At 42.3% G+C, this 25,436-nt stretch overlaps 1 protein-coding gene across 1 annotated transcript; it reads left to right on the forward strand.

Annotated features, from left to right (window-relative positions):
* Positions 1-1,983: 1,983 nt before the first annotated feature.
* On the forward strand, positions 1,984-24,397 carry DHRS9 (dehydrogenase/reductase 9). Its single transcript, XM_047772812.1, has 5 exons — positions 1,984-2,205; positions 13,882-14,255; positions 15,810-16,068; positions 20,050-20,213; positions 23,626-24,397. Exons 2-5 carry the CDS (start codon positions 13,943-13,945, stop codon positions 23,847-23,849), a joined length of 960 nt encoding a protein of 319 aa, XP_047628768.1. The 5' UTR covers positions 1,984-2,205; positions 13,882-13,942; the 3' UTR covers positions 23,850-24,397.
* Positions 24,398-25,436: the final 1,039 nt, after the last annotated feature.

Below are 25,436 nucleotides of genomic sequence, written 5' to 3' on the forward strand. Positions count from 1 at the left end.
CAGTCTTGAAGTTTTGTTCTTTTGGAGAAAAAAGATCCCCATGTAATTTAATTATTTATTTTATTTTATTATTATTATTATTTTTTGTCTTTTGTCTTTGTTGTTGTTGTTGCTATTTCTTGGGCCGCTCCCACGGCATATGGAGGTTCCCAGGCTAGGGGTTGAATCGGAGCTGTAGCCACCGGCCTATGCCAGAGCCACAGCAACACGAGATCCGAGCCGCGTCTGCAACCTACACCACAGCTCACGGCAACGCCGGATCATTAACCCACTGAGCAAGGGCAGGGACCGAACCCGCAACCTCATGGTTCCTAGTTGGATTCGTTAACCACTGCGCCACGATGGCAACTCCCCCCCATGTAATTTAAAAAGTGATATTTGTCTAAACCCTACCTAGACAGATAAGGACATTCATCCACCGACCTCAGCTAAACTGTAAGAAACTACATTTTTCAAAGAGGCCTGGGAAATCTGAGATGTATAGCAGTAAATTGGTATATAAGGAGACTGAAACTAAACTATCAGTGGCATTTGTACCACCCCGTGTGCCTAAGGGGAAGGTGGTAGGCGCATATTAGCATCAGCAGCCTCAGTACATTCCCCAGACATGCCAGGTTGATTGTTAGTCATAAAAAAAAAGAATGAAATAATGTCATTTGCGGCAACATGGATGGATCTAGAGATTGTCATATTAAGTGAAGTAGGCCAGGCAGAGAAAGAAAAATATCACATCACTTATATATGGAATCTAATAAAAATGATACAAAATAACTTGTTTGTAGGACAGATACAGACTGAAAGATTTTGAGGTCAAACTTGGGGTTACGAAAGGAGAAACTGACGGGGGGAGGGATGAATTGGGGGGACAGTGTTGGCACATGCATACTACTACATGTTGCGTAGATTACTAGCAGGCACCTACTGTATAAGCCCAGGGAGTCTACTCAATGTTCTGTAATAATCTATATGGGAAAAAGGAATAGATAGATATTATAATTTATTCACTTTGCTGTAAACTTAAAGCTAATACAATATTGTATATCAACTATACCTCAATAAATTCTTTTTCTTTGCTTTTTAGGGCAGCACCAGCAGCATATGGAGGTTCCCAGGCTAGGGGTCAAATCGGAGCTATGGCTGCTGGCCTACACCACAGCCACAGCGACCTGGGATCCAAGCTGCTTCTGCGACCTACATCACAGCTCACAGCAATGCTGGATCCTTAACCCGCTAAGTGAGGCCAGGAATTGAACTTACGTCCTCATGGATGCTAGTCAGATTCGTTAACAGCTGACCCATGATGGGAACTTCAAAAAATTTTTTTAATTGTTATCAACTCCAAAATTACCAACTCTGGGAAAAGAGGGGGCATTCTATTTTATTACCAGTGGTCTCAGTTCTAGAGATCACTTCAATAATATCTCCTGTCATAACCTAAAACACAGATTATGATACATAAATAACTCCACTCTCCTGTTTCTTTAAATTGTTTTTAAAACCAATTTTTTTTATAAAATGGTGAAAAAAATCATCAGAGGAAGTTCCCTGGTGGTCTAGTGAACCCTGCGTCTGGGTTCAGTCTCAGTCTGAAAACTGAGATCGCATACCAAGTCTGTGTGCTGTGGCCTCTTCCCAAAAAAAGAATCATCAGGAATTGATTTCTCCTACTTCCTCCCCTTAGGAGGGAAAGAGTACGAAGTCAGCAAAACCATGTTAACAGGAAGAAGAAAAAATACTAGAAATTATGAGCAATAATCATCACTCAAAACTTAAATAATTAAAATAATGCAACATTTTTACAAAAGATTTCCATACTATATTACTTCAGTACTCAGTTAAAGGAGTGAGAATCAGGAGTTACTGATCATGTTTAAGTCCCTTCTAAATGCTACTACGTTTTCTTTACTAAAGACCCGGCTGATTCCTTTGGAAACATGTGACCCACAGCTTCCTTCACACATAGAAGATTTAGTCATCACCATTTACGGAAGGTGACTCACAGAGCCATGAGAGGACAGTAGAGTCCTTACACATGTAGATACTGCTTGACAGAACCCCAGGCACCTCCACCTTAAGAGGACCTGCGAAGTCAGTGTGGCACAACGCTTCCTTCCTCCAGCGTAGCGGGCAGATCAGGCAGGTCCAGGTGGCAATCAGCCCAGGGACTCCGCAAGAGCTTCTGTGTCCTGGTTCATCTTACCAAAGGTAACCAATGCTGGAGTTTTGTCATTTATTCCTTCATTGCTCCTGTCAACCTTCAAACTGTCTTGATTTTCCTCACTCTTACAGAACAAATCAAGTTGTGCGTTCATGCTCTGGTCAGCTGTTGCTATGTAAAAACAGAGGTGCTATGTTCGATGGTTACTAGGTCCATATCACCACAGAAATGATCTCAGTGTCAACAGAGACCTCGCCTTGAACTTCCCCCGGTTTCTCTTTGAATGTTCTCTAGCACCCTAGAGTTACAATTACATTTACGTCTAGTTCATCTCTCTGTACCTTCTCAAGGCCAACAGTGAATCAGAATTAATTGGAAACTGGGGTGTGGAAGTGCTCCGAAAAGAGTGCGAATCTTAGTGGAGTTTCTGATTGGAACAACGGATTTGCTACAAACCGCAGGCCAGGTCTGTTAGGCTACTTGCTTTACCAATATTATCAGATGTCTGCTTGGGCGATTTCACACACATGCTAAACTGAGTGAGAAAGATGCTGTCTAGTTCAGAAGGAAGCGGAGAGATTCTCAGCATGCATTTGATTCCTGGACACTGCGATGACAACAATCAACCTGTGTCACTCTTTTTTTTTTTTTTTTTGGTCTTTTTGCCTTTTCTAGGGCCACTCCCGAGGCATATGGAGGTTCCCAGGTTAAGGGTCTCATCGGAGCTGTAGCCACCGGCCTATGTCACAGCCACAGCAACGAGGGATTCGAGCCTCAGCTCACAGGCAACGCCAGATCCTTAACCCACTGAGCAAGGCCAGAGATCGAACCTACAACCTTATGGTTCCTAGTCGGATTCGTTTCTGCTGCGCCACAACCGGAACTCCACAATCAACCTGTTTCAGATATTCACTCCTCATTTTATGATCCGGCGGTTGGGATTTTAGCTGAAACTCCCAACATACTCTGAGAAAAGGAGAAAGTTTAGTGGATTCCAGGGCAGCCCTTTTAAAAGGCTTTATGATTCAAATGGTGGTGTGGCTCTCTCTCTCTCTCTCAATGGGTTGATTTTTAGCAGTTGGGGGAAAATTTAAAGAAAACAGGTTTTTTTTTAATTAAAATTCAATTTAGGGTTTTACAAATGGTTCTGAAATGTCCTGCTGCACTATTAGCTGCAGAGGAAGGAGTGTGCTTTATTTATCATAGCATCCCTGGGCATATATTAGGTGGTCTAAAAATATCCTTGGCTAGATGCTGCATAAAATGAAATTTAAATGTTGTATCATCTTTGTTGTACTTTTGAGTTATGAAATGTGTCCAATTTTTAGACAAAGCTTAGTGTTTAAATACAAGGAAAAATTATTATCTCATACATATCAAATAGGGAAAATGGAAATTTGTTTTAAAACCCTTATAACAAATGTCACTTTCTCAAGGTATTGTCCTTAAAAAACCCTGCTTCTGCGCACGTAATTGAGACTAAAAGAAATACATAAAGATTTGAACACACTTTCTGCACCTGTATGTAACAATATCTTTACATTCTAAGCTTTCTTTGAAGCTGTGTAATTATAAGTTATAATAATGAACAATACATAATGTCTTCCAGTTAGCAAATTTTTTTGGCCACACCTGCAGCATGTAGAAGTTCTCAGGTCAGGGATAGAAGCCATGCCACAGCAGCAACCTGAGCCACAGCAGTGACAATGCCAGATCCTTAACCCACTGAGCCATCAGGGAACTCCCCAGTCAGCAATTTTTATTCAAGTGACATAATAAGGTAATCATGGCTTTAACAATAATTCTTAACCTGCCAATACTCTCAGGAAGCTTATTGGCGAAATAATAAACCTAGGAAAATATTAATTTACTAGGAATATTTATTTATTTACTATTATGGCTATTTTGATGAATTATAATTTAAAAGATTTGAGAAAAGGCCAAAGAAAATCAGAAAACTTTTAATCCTTAGAACTAAAAATGCAGAAAGTAAATTCCTCGGGTCTTCCCTGCAAGAGTGGGCTGGCATACCTCTGCTGGGAAACTGTCAGAGTGAGTCTGCAAAGGGTATATGTCCCTCCCCATACCTCACTGCCCCACCACCTAAGGCACACCGGGTCCTGCGGGTCACCTCCTTCTGGCAGGAAGTCAAGGGAAATGGAACCGGTGGAGGGGTTTCTTCACCCCAGTGAGTGAGGGAACTTACGATGATGAATGCCTTCTCAACTGTTTCATCAGTGGCACCATAATCATTATTATTATTTTAATCAGACCCTCAGTGGAGCATTAGTTGCTTAATGTCAGCCTATTTCAGGCAGGATCCCTTGGCTTTATTTGTTTTAACTTTTTTAGATTTCTGTGTGCCCAACCTGAATATTTTTTTTTTTCAGAGAAACATCATTCATTAATCATATGAATTAATTTCCATCATTAGGCCCAAATGTCATTTTTCTTAAAGAAAAGTGCCACAGAAATCTCAGAAAGGCGAATTGGGTTAAATAGTGACAGAATTTCTTGATTTAATGAAAAGGTAAAAATAAAAAGGATTTGGGGGAGTTCCCGTTTTGGATCACGGGGTTAAGAACATGATGCAGTCTCTTGAGGATGCGGATATGATCCCTAGCCTTGCTCAGTGGGTTAAGGATCTGGTGTTGCTGTGGCTATGGTGCAGGTGGCAGCCGTAGCTGTGATTCAACCCTTAGCCCAGGAACTTCCATATGTCACAGGTGCAGCCCTAAAAAGACAAAAAGAAAAAAAAAGAATTTGGTATAAATTAACCAGGTTTACAATATTTAAATGTACAAGGGACATACATGTCCAACACGAAGAAAGCTGGTACCAGAAAGCCTCAAAAAGAAAGTATTTCAGGAGTTCCCATCGTGGCGCAGTGGTTAATAAATCCGACTGGGAACCATGAGGTTGCAGGTTCGATCCCTGCCCTTGCTCAGTGGGTTAATGATCCGGCATTGCCATGAGCTGTGGTGTAGGTCGCAGTCGCAGACGCGGATCGGATCCCACGTTGCTGTGGCTCTGGTGTGGGCCAGTGGCTACAGCTCCAATTGGACCCCTAGCCTGGGAACCTCCATATGCTGCGGGAGTGGCCCAAGAAATAGCAAAAAGACAAAAAAAAAAAAAGTATTTCAGAAAGCTCTTGCTAAATGTTCTCCTTCTGATGTATTTTGATAAATACTTAGTTGTTGATTCAAGTCAGGTCACAACTGCAACAAATTGAAAAGAAAAATAAAGATTCTACAAGTCCCTTAATAATCAGTGTGAATGACTAGTCTTAGTATTGCTTTCTAAAACAAATTCCTTTGTCAAGTTTTGTGGAAATGTAATCAAGTTGTATGAAAGGAAGTATCTAGAAAGAACGCCAGATTTCCTGTAAAAATATACCTCACAAAGACATTGAAACATGGGGACTTTATTTTCCATTTTGTGTCTTTTTAACAGTGTCATTTATTTTTAAAGGGGAGAGGAAGATGAATAAGAGAAGTGAAATCAAAGGATCTTATTTTAGATACTTTACCAGGAAAAGGAACCCAGAAAGAGAAAAAAGAAGCAGAAGTGGTTAAGGACAGCCGTGGAATTGCAGTATTTTTCTACAGCTACTGTGCAGGAGTTGCTCTTCAGCCTTCTGCCCGCAAATGAAAGAGAAAATTTGTTCTCCTTTCTTGTTTCCTTTTGAGTCTTTGTGGCAGAGTGGAGAATTTTGATATGTTTCCATTTCTCCTATTGCCTGATAACATGTTCATCTCTCTCTACTTCAACCTTCTCTTTTTACACAGTTTGGGAGTTCAGAGAGCGAAATTTGGCCACTCAATGGCAAGTGGGCTTTGTGTATGACACCTACCCTACTTAGCTCATGGAAGTTTTGACCATCAAATGAGATCAATTTTATTTGAACACTTTTCAAAAAATGTTTCAGTTATCTAAGTTGGAAGTGTGACTATTATTATTTTTATTATCCTTTTGCCCTGAGGATTCAGAGGGCTCAAAAACTAATCCAATTATCACTAGAACCCTGGTGTTCAGGTGGAAACTTCCTTCTCTTCCTCTTTCTTCTTTCCTTCTCCATTTATTTACTTAATACGAAGTATCACACAAGGTGTGGGTGAAGTGTGCACGCAGCCCAGACTCCCAGAGTTGAGTGGGAATCCAGGTAGCAGTGGAGCAGAGCACCGATGCTGGAACTGAGTGGCCTGGGTAACGGCCCCCAAAACAACACAGTTCTATCTTGAGCCAATTAACATGCATTTCTGAATTTTTTTTCCTCATTGATAAAACGAAGATAATTTCACTATAAGGGTTTTTTTGTTTTTTTGTCTTTTTAGGGCCGCACCCATGACATAGGGAGGTTCCCAGGCTAGGGGTCGAATCAGAGCTGTAGCCACTGGCCTACACCAGAGCCATAGCAATGCCAGGTCTGAGCCATGTCTGCAACACACACCATAGCTTACAGCTACGCCAGATCCTTAACTCACTGAGTGACGCCAGGGATCGAACCTGTGTCCTCATGGACACTAGTCAGATTTGTTTCCGCTGAGCCATGATGGGAACTCTCACTGTAAGATAAATATTTCTAGGTCTTAGCAGAGGGCCTAGAATGTGGTACTTGCTCAATAAATCATAGTAGTTACTATCATTCCTGCCTGATTTGGCCAACCGGGAGTCCCAGGGACCACAAGTGTCTAGGAGCATAGTCTGAATTCTGTAATTAACAGGCCACCCATCTGAAGGACACCCCTCAGAGGAGTCTAGAAAGATCCAAACTCAAACCAACCAGAATTTAGGCCTCATAAATGCTGTGAGTGCTAATTTCATAATTTCTAAATTCATAAATGGTATCACACACAAATTTGGCTTTGTTCACCGCCTCCTATCCTTCTGATGACAAAAGGCAATTTGAAAAAAAAATCATAGAAATTAATGCTTATGGTAGCAGGACATGAGTGATATTTTTAAGTACAAAACTTTTTTTATAGTAAGGCCATAAAATAATAAACTCTCATCAGTGTGGCACCATTGAGGAACTAATGACTGAGCTTCCAGATAAATAGTTTTAGATGCTGTACAGTTCTGACTCATGCCCACCCCCACCCAAGACAAGGAAGCTCTAGACCAGTGATCTCCTCCCTCAGGGGCCATCTGACAATGTCAGGTGATATTTTTGGTTGTCATAACTGGGGAGAGAGGGCCACTGGCTTCTAGACAGTAGACGATAAACATCCTGAGGTACACAAGACAGACCCCACAATCCTATCATATCTCACCCCAAACTGCAAAAGTCCTGAGGTTGAATAACCCCATGCTAAGATAAGAGCAATGCATAGAGCAGCCCCCTCACAAAAAAAGTGATGGATCCTGCCATATGACAAGGTTCTTCCTGTGTAGCCAGCCTTTAGTCACTTTATTTCACCAGGTACTCTTCAAGATAGAAGGTATGATCTCATTTTTACAGATAGGAAATTGGAAGCTAAGAAAATATAAGTAATTTACCCAAAGGCCTTCTGATGATAGAAGAACTGAGATGAAACTTTACCAGCCTGATTCCAAGGCCTGGTCCATGCTTTCCACATTTTTACTGGCAAAGTGGCCAGTATTTATCCTGGCTTAAGAAAAATGGAGTTGTCTCTGTGGTTCAGTGGTAACAAACCTGACTAGTATCCATGAGGATGCAGCTTCCAACCCTGGCCTAGGACACAGGTGCAGTTGGGATCTGGCATCGCTGTGACTGTGGCATAGGCCACCAGCTGCAATTGCCATTCAACCCCCAGCCTGGGAATTTCCATAGCCACAGATGCGGTTCTAAAAAGACCAAAAAAAAAAAAAAAAAGAAAAAGAAAAAGAAAAATCTCCAGAACCAGTTCAGAGGATGTATATTCAGAATTGTATCTGTGCTCATACACTGCAGTAGAGGGGCGGCAGATCTGCTTTCTCTTACTTGCTTCTTGACCTTGAGGAGCCAAGAGGCTCACAGCTCCTGAGTGCTAGGAGGACTATTACAGACCTAGGTGCTTCTCACCTTGACCCAAGAGATTTGTACCCCTACTGAACAGTTTGTTGTGAGATATATTGGAAGACACAGGCAATAAGAAAACACCCCATGCAACTAAAGTCAGTGTCTTGAGTCCCTGAATTGCAGGCACCAGGGAACTATGAGCAGGTGACCACAGCTGGCAGAATATGGTTGAAGCAGCCCTATTAGTTGCTGTTACTCATTTACTTCTTGGCGGTCAATGAACCAATCAGCTGTCAATCAGCTTCTGTGGACAGGTCATGTTCACAATGACTCTGATCAAGGGTTGTTACTCAGAGGTGGCATATTGGCTAAAATAATATTAGAGGACAAAGGTAGGTGTTGGTTTGTCGCTGATTTGGTCCAATGACCTAGAGGAATGTGAACCTGAGGGATGGAAGAAGAACCAGTATTTTTGGACAATGATCTTTGGGGGAAGGACAGGCTTGGCCAAACTCTAGGTCAAGTCTGGCAGTCCTTGGATTCGGACTGTGGGCTGGGACACCAGCATCCGAAATGACTCTCAGCCTAGTAATGATAACTAATGAAGATAACACATTGTGATGTGAGTCCACCCTGAACCACTAAAACCTCTCCATTTTCTTGTCACCAGGGAAAAACTGATTTGGCTACAGAAAGGAGTGGGGGGCGGGGAGAGGGGGAGATGGAGAAGATAAAAAAGGAAGATGGGGGTCTGAGTGCTTTGGTTTGAGTTTTCGTTTTTCTCCAGTGGTTATGAAGGGGAACTTCCCAAAGAGTAGAAGGCAAAAAACTTGGTTTCCAAGGTCATTAGATCCTGAAGTCCTGGCCATGAAATCGTTCTTAACTGTTCTGGGCCTGGAACTCAAAGCAGTCAAATGAACACTTTTCTCAGGAAAAAAAAAAAAAAAAGTTTAATTTTCCCTTGCCAAATTTTTAACTTTTTATTTTGAAATAATTTCAAACTTATGGGAAAGTTGAAAGAATAGCACAATCCAGAATCCCCAAATACTGACATTGTACCATATTTACATTCTCATTCTCTTTATAGACACATGTGTGTATTCTTCATATCTTTATTTGTATGTGTATTCTTATCGTTTTCTGAACTGTTTGAAAGTTGAAAACATGGTGCTACTTAATCTTTAAATACTTCTGTGTGTATTTCCTAAAAAGTAAGACATTTTCTACATAATCAGGGTAAATGATCAAAAGTGAGAAATTAGTGTTCATGCAATATTATTTATCTGGGAGTTCTCTTGTGGCACAGCAGGTTGAGGATCCAGCATTGTCACTGCAGCGGCTCAGGTTACTGCTGTGGCATGGAGTTTCAACTAGTTGGTGTGGCCAAAAAAAAAAATCAGATCTATAGAGCTAACTCAAATTTTACTTGTCAACACAAAACTCTTCCTTTTGACAAAAGGGAAGGATGATTTTCTAGTGCAGGATCACAAGCTTAGTCTCCATTCATCAGAAACAGTTCTCATGCCTTTGAGGTTCTTGAAAAGTACAGGCAGAGTGCTCTTGAAGGGTACGGATATATAAGAGTACATCGTGCAGAATCGGAAGATGTGCCCCTTGCATGTTTAGCTTTCGGTTATGCACAGAAATGATACTCTGTCCTTCCCCGTGGGCCAATCCAGAAGGCAGGTAATATTGGTTTGTCCCATAACTAGTAGTGTTAATTTTTATTACTTGGTTAAAATAGTATCGGTCAGATTTCTCCACTCTGAAATTACTATTGCTCTTTTTAACTAATAAGTACCTTATGCAGAGATCCTTTGAGATTCCATAGTTACTTTTCACCCACTAATGTCACAGTTGTCTAAAACCATTGTTACTGTACCAGTTGCCAAATGATGACTTGCTAAACCCATCATTCCGTTTACATGAACTAGTTGGCATATTAATTCTCCTATAAAATGAGGAGTGTAACATACTCTTTCTAACTGAAAAGTCTGTTCATAGGATCAAATAAGAGACTATACTTAAAAGTGCAGTGCAAAATGCTTCACAAATGTAAGCCACTGTTTTACTGTTGCTCCCCTTAGATTTGCCACATGCGAAACACAAAACAGAAAGTTTCCACTCTCTGCTCTAGGGAACATTAAACTCCATGAGTATTTGCTTTCTTTACATAATTTTCATGGGAGTTTGGACTGCAATGAAGGCTATAGAATCCACTCAGGGAATACACTCAACATTTAGCTATTCAACAGTTATTTACAAAGACCAGAACTTCAGCAAAACACTATACTAATTGAATATATAAACATGAGATTTCCTTAACATGACTAAATATGAAATTCTGCAGGTTCACGCCACTGCATTCCTTAAAATTATACACTTTTAATGAGTTTATGTAAAAGAAGGAGAAATCCTGTTACATGGTCATTGACTTGAAACAAATCAATAATTCCTACACAGGAGAGATTTGGAGAAAGTATATCAAATTATTAAGCCATAATAGTCTAAAGACCTGACTGCTTTAGAAATAGTCACAGCTATCACACAAGAATCAACTAGTTTGCACAAACCTACCGCATTTTAATATTTACCTCTGCCTTATTTTTATCAATCAACAATTATTTTACCCTTTCTTTCTTTAGCTATAGATCTTGTGGCAGGAAAAAAAAAAAAGATGAAAGCAGAGCCCAAGATTAGCTTGAGAAGTAAAAATATATTACATTGAGTTATTTTTTCACCTGAAATAACCTGTTCCTTATAAACCAATAAAGTTGTGTGTATGTGCCCACATGAGTGTATGTGTGTGTATTGTTCTATCAGTGTGCATGTTGTATTCCTTACTAAGGAAAGGAATATTGGAGTTCCTCTCGTGGCCCAGCGGAAACAAATCCGACTAAGAACCATGAGGTTGTGGGTTTGATCCCTGGCCTTGCTCAGTGGGTTAAGGATCCGGCATTGCTGTGAGCTGTGGTGTAGTTCGAAGACCCGGCTCGGATCTGGCATTGCTGCGGCTGTGGTGTAGGCTGGCAGCTGTAGCTCCCATTGGACCCCTAGCCTGGGAACCTCCATATGCCATGGGTGCAGCCCTAAAAAGACAAAAGACAGGAGTTCCCGCTGTGGTGTAGTGGTTAACGAATCCGACTAGGAACCATGAGGTTGCAGGTTCAATCCCTGCCCTTGCTCAGTGGGTTAATGATCCAGCATTGCCGTGAGCTGTGGTGTGAGTTGCAGACGCGGCTTGGATCCTGTGTTGCTGTGGCCCTGGCATAGGCTGGTGGCTACAGCTCTGATTAGACCCGTAGCCTGGGAACCTCCATATGCCGCGGGAGCGGCCCAAGAAATGCCAAAAAGACAAAAGACGGGAAAAAAAAGGAAAGAAATATTTGTATATATGTGCAGGAAAAATGTATATGGAGGAAAAAAACTGGAAGAAAATGTACCAGAATATTGAGTTAAATATGATAATCACTACTTCCTTTTTTAATGTTTCTCTATTTGCTAATTTTTTTATCATGAGCATAAGTTACTTTTACAAACAGGAAAAAATAAGTAACTTTTTAAGCTGGTTCAAGGGAAAAACCAGGAAATAATTAAAAAAAAATTAAGAAAGAAAATCCACATGAAGTTTCTAAAATTCCTGCTCAAGTATTTTTGAGCAGTGTCCATGAACAACCATGATTCTGGAAGCATCCTTGAGGTCTGAACTTCAACTCAGGGCCTTTCCATTGTCTCCAGGAGGCACTCAAGGCTCCTCTTAATTCTAAGGGTGGCTGTAGATCAAGGGCAAAGGCATTTTGTGGACACAAGGGCAAAGTGAGAACGATTTCTGAGTGCTGAGGGAAGGGAAGGAAATAAAATCTTTCTCTCATATGATGTTCTCGGTGGCTCCTCTTCCTTCCACAGGCAGACAGAGCCAGGATGGGCCAGGGCTGCTCCTATGTGGGATGGAACCGATGGGTTCCTTCCTTTGGGTCACCCTATGGCTCTGAGCTAGGAGGCCTGGGCCACCATGATGCTCGGGCCTGAGGAAAGTTGGCAAATAGCCTCCAGTTCTTGTTCACCTCATCCTACTGGATGAATTGCTCTTCCCAGGCCACTGGTACCCAGAATAAAAGTAATAATCTTTGTAAAAAAATAAAATAAAAACCCAATGTCTTATTACACATGGAATTTTATATCCCATAATAAAGTCTTTCCTGTAAAACTTTTGATATTACACTTCTAAATTAATATTATACTTGTTTTCAATTGGCTGATTCATCCACAACTGCTATTTTGGTTTTTTGCTTTCTTTTATTTTGGTTTTGGTCATGCCCACAGCATGCAGAAGGTCCCTGTGCCAGGGATAAACCTGTGCCACCGCAGTGACAATGTTGGATCCTTCACCCCTAGGCCAGCAGGGAATTCCAATGTTGTTATTTTGTAACCAAACCCTGAATAACAATTAGTAGAACTTTCAAGATGGTGTATACACTTAAATGATCAAGACTATAAAACTAATACAGTATGCTTTCTTTAATATCTATTTTCAATCCAAAAATCATTGTGATATTTCTAAATTGGTGCAGTAAACGTATATGAAGTAATAACACTTCCTTTAAATTTACAAAAGCAAAGGTGATGTACACTGACTGAAATGCAGATGCAGGCTCTGAGCAGGGGGAAGAAAGCCCTCTGCCTGTTTGATTTGGGGACCTATGCTCCCTCCAGCCCTGACTAAATTAGTTTTCCAGGTCATTCTTCGACAGTTATAGCCAAAGCCTCCCATATTAAAGTAGGAATATGCCTTATTTTGTCCGCTTTATATGTAATTTTTTTTTTCCAGAGAAGACAGAGTCTGAGAGTTCTTGATTCTGTTTTGGGACTCTGTGCCTTTGACCATCAGTCTTTCTCTCCATCTCTCCTGTTCTACTCATCCTCTCTCGGTGAATTCTTGGTGGCCTCTCACTCTAATTTTCTCTGCATTGAGTTGTAATAGTCTCAGAGTTGTGTTGAAGGTTTTATTAACCTACTTGTAATAAGAAAATAGAAACCAACTTGGAAATGTTTTGGTAGCAGCAACACCAGAGCACTCTATTTTTCCCCCACAGTCTGGAAATAATTAAGAATCTGACAAATCGGAGTTCCCATCGTGGCTCAGCAGAATGTATCTGACTAGTATCCATGAGGATATAGGTTCCAGCCCTGTCCTCGCTCAGTGGGTTAAGGATCTGGCATTGCCGTGAGCTGTGGTGTAGGTCACAGATGCGGCTTGGATCTGGTGTTTCTGTGGCTGTGGTGGAGGCCAGTGGTTACAGCTCTGACTTGACCCCTAGCCTGGGAACATCCACGTGCTGCAAGTGGGGCCCTAAAAATATGAAAAAAAGAAAAGGAAAAAAAAAAGAATCTGACAAATCAATTGAAATTTAATGACATTTTCTAATACATTTTACTTATTCTACTCTTAAATGTCTTTAAGTTGCAAGAGATAAGGCTTCACCCTGAGAGTCTATCTTTCAAGTCGAAGAATTCACAAGAGATTAATGTCATATCAACCCAATGACCCTTGTCAACTTTGTCTGTTACTTGGTTAATTTTTGCATTACTTCAGAGGTGGGGTTTAACACTTAAATGGGTATCTTTCCAATCAAATAAGAGTTATTGAATTTTTAACCATTTATCCACTCAAACACATTAAAATATCTTAAGATCATCACTTCTGGGTTATAATGCCTTGATAGTTCTAATTTGAATTTTCTTTCTAATTTTGTACATTCAGGACGCCATCTTCTTTTATTGTTCAAGAAAGAAGCATCCCTGTCACACACAGGGAAAAAAAAATGCTCTTTTGGTTGTTAGCCCTACTGATCTTTTTTGGTTTTCTATGGAATTATAAAAGACAGCTAAAGATTGCAGACATCACTGATAAATATATTTTCATCACTGGGTGTGACACTGGCTTTGGAAACTTGGCAGCCAGAACTTTCGATAAAAAGGGATTTCATGTAATTGCTGCCTGTCTGACTGAATCAGGATCAACAGCTTTAAAGGCGGAAACCTCAGAGAGGCTTCATACTGTGCTTCTGGATGTAACTGACCCAGAAAATGTCAAGAGGACTGCCCAGTGGGTGAAAAACCAAGTTGGGGAGAAAGGTGAGTGATGGGATGGGGAGAAAGGTGAGTGATGGGATGGGGAGAATGAAGGAGTATTAAGAAGTAACCAAAGCTAAATAAAATGTGCTCTGATCTTGAATAGTTGGTCTTTCAAGAAAATGTCACCTCAATACCAGCTGTGTATAGGAAAAGATTGGAGAAATCTTAGAATAGCCCCCAAGTAGTTCTAAGTTGCAAGTTCTCTATGTGCATGAGAGACACAACCCAAGTTATCCTCAGGCTTAAGTCCAAGTGAGAGAATTTAGAATGGAGATGGGAGGTATTGACTTTTCCTTGTCTTTTCCCATGAAGTGCTACTCTAGCCACCTACACAGTCAGGGAACTTGGGGCTAAAAGCTATCAGAGATGCTAGGGGTAATGCCCAAATTGCTATCTGGATAGCTGGGACCCAATTCTCACTACAAAATGGTTCCAGAGCTCACACGTTTTCATTTGGGAAAGGTAGAAAATGGTCTGAGAATCTGAGCAAAGGTGTCTTAGATAGTCCAGGCAGAGTAATGAGTCATTGGACCCTCATTTTGCATTAGATTCTTCAAAGTTGGCACCATTCTAACTAGAAAACTCTTATTGGCTTAAACGAAGTTTGAAATATTTTCATAGATGAAGATTTTGGGGTCCACAAAGGACAAAACAAATGTAGGTGATTTTTCTCTATCATACCTTCATTATATAGTTGAGAATCAGCCTCAAAAATAGTGTTTTGGTAAGGATCCAGGTAGTTTTCAATGCTTGAATTCCAAATACCTTTAACAATATTGAATGTTTCCCATCATAAAAGAAGCCAAGTCAGTGGCTGGATCTTTTTACCAAAAATAAGTGTGAAGTAGATTGATGTTGTTCTTTACCTATAAAGAACATTTTAAAAATATTCCCTGGCTTTGCCATCTAGCACAGTAGGAAAAACTGACCAATTTACTCACATCCGAAATTAAAAAGCAGAAAGTCTCACTCTGACAGTATCAGTATTTAGCATTCACAGCCAGAAACAGAATAACTGTGGAGTTCCCCTTGTGGCAGAGTGATTAACAAACCCAATGAGTATCTAAGAGGAGGCGAGTTCGATCCCTGGCCTCGCTCAGTGGATTAAGGATCCGGCATTGCCGTGAGCTGTGGTGTAGGCCATGGGCTACAGCTCTGATTCAGTCCCTAGACTGGGAACCTCCGTGTGCCTCCGGTGAGGTCCTGAAAAAAAAAGACAGAATAACTGTGAGATTGGCTTCCAGTCACAGAACTGCAGCTATTTCAACCTAGCCTCCTGCCTTTGTGCTGTCACTTCCCGAAACAGCAGAGTATTTCAAAGCAGGAAAGAGTATGAGTAAACGGAGGAAATGGCACCATCAGGTAAGGCAGGGGCTGTGTTTCTATCAAGGATGCCCATATACATTGTCACCCCTGTGGCTCAGGTCACTGCTGTGGCTCAGGTTCAACCCCTGGCCCAGAAACATCTGCAAGCCACGGATATGGCCAAAAAAAGAAGATGCCCGTATAAGTGCCACCTTCTACCACACCTCCTTCCCTTCCTCTCTGTTCTAGGTCTCTGGGGTCTGATCAACAACGCTGGCATCCTCGGCGTGCTGGCACCCACTGACTGGCTGACAGTGGAAGACTACAGAGAACCTATTGAAGTGAATCTGTTTGGACTCATCAATGTGACATTAAATATGCTTCCCTTGGTCAAAAAAGCTCGGGGAAGGGTTATCAATGTCTCCAGCATTGGGGGTCGGCTTGCATTCGGTGGAGGGGGCTATGCTCCATCCAAATATGCAGTAGAAGGCTTCAATGACAGCTTAAGGTAAAGCACACATGGCCGTATTAGGAAATAGTCACTCTTACTTTAACTGAACATCTATTATGTACCACTCTATTTAAATTATTTATATTATTCCCAATGTACAGATGATACCACTGAAACTAAGAGAGATTAGATAACTTGCCCACGATCACGCAGCTGTTTAGAATAGAGATTTGAACCTAAATCTATCAAGGACTTTTTTCCTTTTTGTGTGAGTGCATGATGTGGATAGTGGCAACAAATATATATTCAACAGATCAGCTTGTTTAACAGGGAATCTTAGAGAGAGGCCTAATCAGGGTAGGTCTCTCCACTGGTAATCCTGTCAGTTGCAGACACAACAATATCATCTTATTGAAACCCTCAGTATAAGTTCCCATCATGGCACAGCGGAAACGAATCTGACTAGGAACCATGAGGTTGCGAGTTTGATCCCTGGCCTCACTCAGCAGGTTAAGGATCTAGTGTTGCCATGAGCTGTGGTGTAGGTCGCAGACACAGCTTGGATCCTGGTTGCTGTGGCTGTGGTGCAGGCCGGCAGCTGTAGCTCCAATTTGACCCCTAACCTGGGAACCTCCATATGCCATGGGTGCGACCCTAAAAAAAGGGCAGTAAATAAATAAATAATACCTCAGTAGAAAATTGTCTGGTAAGGTAAATGTAATAATAACAGAGTAATGACTCAGCTATGCAAGTTTTTTTCCCTCTGATTGCAAGTTCTGGACTTGCATCTCCAAAAATCTCAGACACCATAGTTGAAAGGACGGTAACCTCCCCTGCTTCTACCCCAAGGAGGAGAAAGACAGCTTTCCTCTAGCGTTTGCATTTTCAAATGAAACTCAGAGTAGGAGCTTACTTAATTAGAAGTGAAGATTTTGCTACCACAATAAAGCCTTGACCATGTTTTTTATGCTGTGTGTTATCAGAGAATCCCAGAGCATAAACCCATAAAAGGACTAAATTATCGAACAAAGTTCCCCAACTTGCCTCCAGGCATGAATTTCCTTAGGTTTGCATTTCACTGTGTTTCTTGAATCTGTAGGTTTATGGATTTTGACAAATTCAGGGAAGTTTTGAGGCATTGCTTCTTCAAACATTTTTTTCTACAATTCACTCTTTCTCCTTCTAAACTAAACGTTAGATCTTTTGGGATTGTCCCACAGGTCCTTAAGGTTCTGTTCACCTTTTCAATTATTTTTCTTTCTGCTGTTCAGATCAAGTAATTTCTAATGATCTAATTTCAAATTCACTGACCTTCCTTCATCTTCATTTTACTATGGAGTCTAACAGTAAATATTTTATTTTGATTATTATATTATTATATTTTTCAAGGGTAAAAGTGTCACTCGGTTCTGCTTTATATCTTTTCATTCCTGTCTTGCTTTCTAACTTTCCATTTACTTCAAGGGTGTTTTCCTTTATGTCTTTCCTTTATGTCATGTTTATGTACATGAGTGAGGGACGCGGGAGGAAAACAGGAAACACACCTTGAGTTCAGGGGTACCTCAAAACCTGCCCTTCTTCCTTACTTTGCCTACTAACGTTTGCTTTTCAGAGTTTTTAAATTGCTGCTCCATGCATTCTGTCCAGGTTCTGTAGCTGCATTCAGTGGGAGAAACAGGAGTGTGCATTATCCCTCTCACCTGCAACCAGCAACTGTGACCATCAGTTCAAAGCCCCTAAATTGTGAATGATTATATCAGTTAAGGCTCTGGTAGGATATGGAGGCACGATAAAAATGGATCAATGAAGAAGTTCCCTGGTGGCTCAGTGTGTTAAGCATCCAGCATTGTCACTGCTGTAGTGAGGGTTCAATCCCTGGCTCAGGAACTTCCACAGGCCTCAGGTGCTGTCAAAAAAAACCCTAGTGCTTCTCAAACATTAATGCACATTTGAGTCACCTGAGGATTTGGTCAAAATGTGCATTTGAATCACCTGAGGATTTGGTCAAAATGCAGGTTCTGATTCAGTGGGTCTTAGGGGAGACCTGGTATCTGCATTTCTGAAGAGCACCCAAGTGCTAAAGGGCTTCAGGGCACTTTGAATAGCAAGGTCACGGGGAACCTCCATTACTCTCCTTGGTGGCCCTTTGGATCCAGGCTTCCATCAAAAGTATCATAATAACATTTTAGTATACTTAGGGATTTACTCACTCTTAAAAAGAGATTTCAGGAGTTTCCGTCATGGCACAGTGGTTAACGAATCCGACTAGGAACCATGAGGTTGAGGGTTCAGTCCCTGGCCTTGCTCAGTGGGTTAACGATCTGGCGTTGCCGTGAGCTGTGGTGTAGGTTGCAGACGCGGCTCAGATCCCTCGTCGCTGTGGCTCTGGTGTAGGCTGGTGGCTACAACTCCAATTCGACCCCAGCCTGGGAACCTCCGTGTGCCGCAGGAGTGGCCCTAGAAAAGGCAAAAAGACAAAAAATAAATAAATAATAAATAAAAAAATAGAGATTTCAACTCAAGGTTTTGTGGGATTGCAATGTAGCTAACCCATGCTTGTAATTAACTAACGAAGAGTGTTTATTTCTAAGTCTTGGAACTGGTATTAGAAATGTATTGTGGGGCTTCCCGTTGTGGCGCAGCAGAAACGAATCTGACTAGGAACCATAAGATTGCAGGTTTGATCCCTTGTTCAGTGGGTTAAGGATCTGGCATTGCCGTGAGCTGTGGTGTAGGTCACAGATGCAGCTCATATCTGATGTTGCTGTGGCTGTGGTGTAGGCCGGCAGCTGTAGCTCTGATTGGACCCCCTAACCTGGGAACCTCCATATGCCAGTGCAACCCTAAAAGAAAAAGAAAAAAGGAAAGTAAAAAAGAAACAAACAAAGAAAAGGAGAGAGAAAGAACTTGTGCATGCAGGCCACACTCCAGTGGGCAGCTCCAGAATTTCTACATTATAGGAGGATTAAGGAGCAGCCATCCAACTGCGAGAAGGCTGGGGCTCATTAAAGCTGTATTTGCTCAGCAAGCATTCTGGTTCCATACTGGTTTTACTTACCTGGTAAGCTTAGCTGTGGACCTAACGTCATTTGTCTCTAGATGATATGTTATTTTCATGAGTGTGGTGGGGGACAAGTTTCCCCAAATACCCCTTAGACTACTACTTTCCAAAATCCAAAGGAGACCAGAAGGTAAATGAGAAAAATACAATTAACTTTTTACTTTAAGGTAAGCAAGCAACACACCTTCCAAAATCTTTCCAGGTTAAGCTAATTTGCATTTTTAACTTGCATTTTAGTAAAATATACTTCAAACTAGAACAATGGGTATGTTTCTAGAAAGCGGAACCTAAGATAAACCACATTTTAAGTTTACTGGTGGAGTTCTTTTAAACATGTTATGGTGAAGACTTCTGCAAAATGACTAATTACTTCCTCATATATTTCTGGTGGACGTGTAAATTAAATTTAGGGAACAACTGCTCATATAACCGTTTGCGACATGTTGGTTTGCTTTAAAGAAAGGGGCACTGTATTCCCTTCAAACCCTGTCACCCATGGTTTATGAGCAGACTATTGCTTTTGTGCAACAATGTGATGAAAGAGCTTGCCGAGCAGCATAGGGAACAGGTTGGTCAGGTCAGGGATTGTCACATCGTGTCCCTTAGCATCCCTCATTTGTGCTGCCTCCCATGTCTAGAGGGGAGGTAACTTAACCAGCCAGGCCAGCCATTAGCCAATTTCGCCATCAGGCAATTTGAGTACTGAGAGGAACCTTGTCCCTAACCCAGTGCTTGTCCACTTAATCAGACAGTATAGTGTGGGGGGAATTCTGCACTGGGGGTGGATCCCTTCCTGTTCTGCCACTAAAACCAGCCCTGACTTCACCCGAATTTCAGTTTCCTCATCTGCAAACTGAGAAGGGAGATCAAGATGCTCTTTCCCACGCACCCGATTTTGTAATTCCATGAAAATGTTTATAAGCAAACATTCTCCAAATGAGCCTGAATTAAACATCTTCAATGGACTCTTTTCACAGGCGGGACATGAAAGTGTTTGGTGTACACGTCGCATGCATCGAACCAGGATTGTTCAAAACAGGTTTGGCAGACCCAGTAAAGACGGCTGAAAAAAAACTCGCCATTTGGAATCATCTGTCTCCAGACATCAGACAACAATATGGAGAAGGTTACATTGAAAAATGTGAGTTTCCGGGTTGACCCAGGGTCCTATGGGATTCATTGTCCTAGACAGCTCAAAGGAGACTCAAACATAAATAAAAATACAGTGCTCATGGTAAGATACCAACTGAGATCTCAAATAAGGATCAGGGATTCCTGTTAATTCCAGTGTCATCTATTGCTCCTCTGAGTATTTGTAAACATTTACTGAGCATGTACTAAGTGCCAAGTTCTATACTAAGTGCCCTATGAATTATATCATTTATTCTTCAAAAGAACTAGAGCAGGAGTTCCCGTCATGGCTCAGCGGAAACACATCTGACTAGTATCCATGAGGTTTCGGGTTCGATCCCTGGACTCGCTCAGTGGGTTAAGGAGCTGACGTTGCCGTGAGCTGTGGTGCAGTTCGCAGATGCAGCTTGGATCCCCCATTGCTGTGGTTGTGGTGTAGGCCAGTGACTACAGCTCTGATTCGACCCCTAGCCTGGAAACCTCTGTGTGCTGCAGGTGTGGCCCTAAAAAGACAAAAGAAAAAAAAAATGACAGCAGTGATCAGAAGCTTGGACAGGTGAGATGACCTACCTGAGTATACAACTCCTCCTGGCCCTGCCCGGCCCAGAGCCCACTATCATCACCTCTATACACACCTCCTCTTTTAATAAAGACTGACCACTCATTTGACATGGTTCAAAGATTTGTGGAGGTTACCAAATATAAAGCCTCAGACTCTGACCTTTAACTAGTCAACCACAAAAAGTAACCAGAAGGGACTGAACACAGAGACTCTACAATGTGCAAGAAAATTGATCCTTTGCTTTTTAGGCACCACCCAACCTCCCAGAAGGGGCCCTAGATAGTGTGTCCAAGAAATTCAGCACAGGATAAAGGCATCGCTGGCTAAGAACACTTTATAGGAAAGGGCAGGTTTGAATAAGGTCTAGAGGACAGGAAGAAGTCATTTGGGTGGAAGCTTTCTGGAGCAGGAACACATGGGGCCTGGAAATGGAAGGAGAAGTAACGTTAAGTCAGACTGAGTCAGGGGTGGTGGAACAATAATAAAGATTAGATAATGATGACTAACACATACTGAACATTTACTGTATACCTGTCACCACTCTACGTGCTTTACACAGACTCGTTCATTCCAAATGCCCAAATAAGGCCACTGAATTTTATGGAAACATAGGCACAGAGATGTAACTCGCCCAAAGAGGCACAGCTCATGAGCGCTCGATTTGGACCCAGACAGCCTGACTTTGCCACCTATTCTGGGCCCTGCTCTGTGAACAGAGCATTGAGTGACTTCCTGTCAGGGCTGCACCTCCACGCCAGACTTCCTGGCACTGTTAAAGTTTCCTTGATATTCCTCGAACACTTACTAAGCACCTGCTTTGAGCCAAACATGGCCCCACCTAACTCTGTGTCCTCTAGCCCCAGGCACAATCCTGCCTCTTCATCAGTGGCTTGGTACGACAGCCAATTGTGGCAAGGTTCAAGGCTGGGAGTTTTCAAGGTGGAGCCAAGTGCCAAGGCAGATCCACCTGGGGAGGTTTTCAGGATGACCTAACCACCCTACCACACACACACACACACACACACACACACACACACACACACACACACACACACACACTGATACCTGTATATCAACTAGAACATCTGGATTGACAAACCTCCCCGTGCTGACACATCACTACATATAGGTTACAACCACTGCTGTGAAATGCTGTTTCTCACTCACTTACCACCTCTAAAAGTTCTAAGTAGTTCCAGAAACAAAGTCCCTCATTGGAAAGAGCTTTCCCTGTTTGATGTTGACGCTGATACTTTCTAAGTGCCTACAAGTATTATCATCAATGTCCACCTTACAATTACTTTTGACTTGGGCCCTGGGTCAGGTGTCCTGCTTCAGAATTGCCAAAGACTTGGAGCCCAGTTTTGCACTGGTGGCTGTCATTAGAGTTTTCCAAGCTAGGACCTTGAGATCAGTCAGACTCAAAAGTTAGACCACAGGAGTTCCCATTGTGGCTCAACAGGTTAAGAGCCTGACTAGTATCCATGAGGATGTAGGTTCTATCCCTGGCCTTGCTCAGTGGGTTGAGGATCTGGCATTGCCATGAGCTGTGGTGCAGGTCAGAGATGCAGCTCCGATTCCGTGTTGCTGTGGCTGTGGCGTAGCTGCAGCTGCAGCTCTGATTGAACCCCTAGTCTGGGAACTTCCATATGCCACGGATGTGGCCCTGAAAGGAAAAGTTAGACCACAAATTTAAGCTCCCCTTGCTTCATATCCCAGGCTGAAGCAATAAGAGTTTAAAATAGCCAATGAGCTCACCTCCATCAGGCTCTTTGAACAACTTGCGGCTACTGGGGCCTGAAGTTGAAAGAGAGATTTAACACTATAGATTTTCCCTGGAGAAGACGCAACTCAAGTTGTGTTTTAAGAGCTTGGGAGGAATGCTCCAAGCCATCGCCAATCCCTTGATAAAATACCTGCCTCTTTAAAGGTATCTTAGCTCATTACTCAAACACTTCATTTCCTGAGCATCAGGATAACTTTAGCTCCCTGATCCAGGCTTTGAGGAATGATTCTCTTTATTCACTGAATTATAGAGGCATGTGGTGTAGGAGTGCACACACTCACACGCACAGGCACGTGTGCACACTCACATTTCCCATAAACGTAGCGCTCCCTTACAATAAACTCGGAATCAAACTACTAACTTCCTGGGCTCAGGAGCCCCAGAGACTTGATGATGTATTTCTCCCTCAGTGCTTTAAAATAGCACTTCTCAAAGCTTGGTCCCTGGACCAGCGCCATCAGCCATCAGCACCACCTGGAAACTTGATAGAAGTGCAAACTCTTGGCCTCCACTTTACACTTACTGAGCCAGAAGCTAGAGGAGGGCTCTGTCCTTTAACAAGCCTTCTGGGAGACTCTGCTGCTCACTCAAGTTTGAGAGCCACTGGTCTAAAGAAAGCACTGCTTGGAGTTCCCATCATGGCACAGTGGTTAATGAATCTGACTAGGAACCATGAGGTTGCGGGTTCAATCCCTGGCCTTGCTCGGTGGGTTAAGGATCTGGCATTGCTGTGAGCTCTGGTGTAGGTTGCAGATGCGGCTTGGATCCCACATTTCAGTGTCTGTGGCGTAGGCCGGCGGCTACAGCTCTGATTGGACCCCTAGCCTGGGAACCCCCATATGCCACAGGTGTGGCCCTAGAAAAGACCAAAAAAAAAGAAAAGAAAAGAAAAAGAAAGCACTGCTTCAACCTTTTCTGAGGAACAGATGGAAGGCCCGTCACAATGGAACCCAGTTATAATGGCAAATCCAAAATAAATTCCCACACTGCATCCTCCCCTTCACGACCTGGCCTCACACGGCCCTCCCCCCACCTCCTTCTACAGAGTAAATGGGCTTTTGTCTCTTTTCACAGGTCTAAGCAAACTGAAGGGCTCTAAATCCTTTATGAATGTGGACTTGTCCCTGGTGGTGGAGTGCATGGACCACGCTCTCACAAGTCTCTTCCCTAAAACCCGTTATGCTGCTGGAAAAGATGCCAAAACTTTCTGGATACCTCTGTCTCACATGCCAGCAGTTTTGCAAGACTTTTTACTGTTGAAACAGAAAGTAGAGCTGGCTAATCCCAGGGCAGTGTGACTCAGCTGACCACAAATGCCTGCCCCAGGCTGTGGGGTTGGCTGATTTCAAAGACACAACTCCTTCTCCATCTCATTCTTTACCTAATCCAACCTGGATGCATTTAGACCATGCTTCTTTTGCTAAAAGAAGGGATCCCCCCGTCACTAGTGATATCCCAAGGTCCCTTCTCAAGCTTTGTTTTGAAAAGATGGGCAGGGATGGCACTCGCCCAGTATTTAGGCTTTGCCGCTTGGTGTGATGTGAAGGAAATGGGGAAGCTTTCCCATCCAAAACCAGGAGTGCCCTGGTGGCACAGCAGCAGGTAAGGTATCCGGCATTGTCACTGCTATGGCTCAGGTCGCTGCTGTGGTATGGGTTTAGTCTGGACCCAGGAACTCCTGCATGCCATGGGCGCTGCCAAAAAATAAAAACAAAAATAAAAATGAACAAAAAATATCTCCACCACTGCCTGCCCCAGGCTTCTAGGTTCCCACCACAAGAGCAACTCCTAAATGTTAAGTATTTGTCCCTTATTAAAATATTAAGAGATAAGTAGAATACTTTAATAAGTGCATTAGATTGTTATCTTGCTGAGAATAAGACTCCGAAGGACTGGAATTCAGTTCTGTAAGCTTTGATGGGAGCAGGAGAAGGAAGGGTCATGATGCATTATGGGACTGATATATGCTAAGGGGCAGCAGAAAACTTCTAGTTAAGACTGCAAGTTGGAGGGAAGGAAAAGGAGGGAAAAAAAGCAGGTGTAAAGTGGAAGTAGAGAGATTCAGAGACAAGCCTGTCTATCCTAGAGGCAGCTCCAGAGGATGGGCAGCCTATTCAAGGCCACTGTCAACACTGATACCCACACAGCTGGCTGTGGAAAGATGCTAACTACAGAGTAACCAATCATTACAAAGAAGAAAAATGCAGAACCTGCTTGTTTATTCTGGTGTTTGTTATTATAACAAGGCATAGAATATCTGATACAATTTGCACCTGAGAAGGATAGAAATCCAATATCTAAGGGGTCTCTGAAGCCCCGTGAAAACACAGAGCTAAATTAAAAGACTCTCTTTCGCCTACAGTTACAGTGAGCACAAGGGCTGCTCCTTGAGCACATCATGATTTTAAACTGGGTTGACTCTGGACCCACACCCCATTCAAAAGAAACAGTTTCCTAGGCAGTTGGTTCCCCAGGTCTCAGGACCCAGGGTAATTCACAGAGGTTGGTTGACTATTGACACTGAAAAACCCGGTGTCAAAATTTAACATTTGTTGCAGAATAATATAGGGTGCAAGCCAAAGAAATTCTCTTTATGCACGCTTGTGCGCACGATCACACACACACACACACACACCACACACTCTTATTGCAAAGAAAATATTTAATATCTGCTGCTTGAAACCATGTCCATTTGAAGATATTAGTAATCCTATTCATTTTTATCCACCTTTCTGGAAACAACTGCCTATGAGGCAATTTCCTCCTCTCACATTTACCACATACTGATGACTTTGAAAAATCTCATTTCCAACGGTGTCAGATCCATCTGAATTAAAATTTCATTATTTTGAGGGAAGATACGCTCATCCTTTTTGCATGAAAAT

The sequence above is a fragment of the Phacochoerus africanus genome, chromosome 3, assembly GCF_016906955.1.
Source record: "Phacochoerus africanus isolate WHEZ1 chromosome 3, ROS_Pafr_v1, whole genome shotgun sequence".
Classification (NCBI taxonomy): Eukaryota; Metazoa; Chordata; class Mammalia; order Artiodactyla; family Suidae; genus Phacochoerus; species Phacochoerus africanus.

Excerpts from the sequence above, each read along its gene's own strand:
- DHRS9 (XM_047772812.1), top strand. The coding sequence starts at position 13,943 with ATGCTCTTTTGGTTGTTAGCCCTACTGATCTTTTTTGGTTTTCTATGG. Across the intron at positions 14,256-15,809 it reads AAACCAAGTTGGGGAGAAAG|GTCTCTGGGGTCTGATCAAC; the intron begins GTGAGTGATGGG and ends TCTCTGTTCTAG. Across the intron at positions 16,069-20,049 it reads GGCTTCAATGACAGCTTAAG|GCGGGACATGAAAGTGTTTG; the intron begins GTAAAGCACACA and ends CTCTTTTCACAG.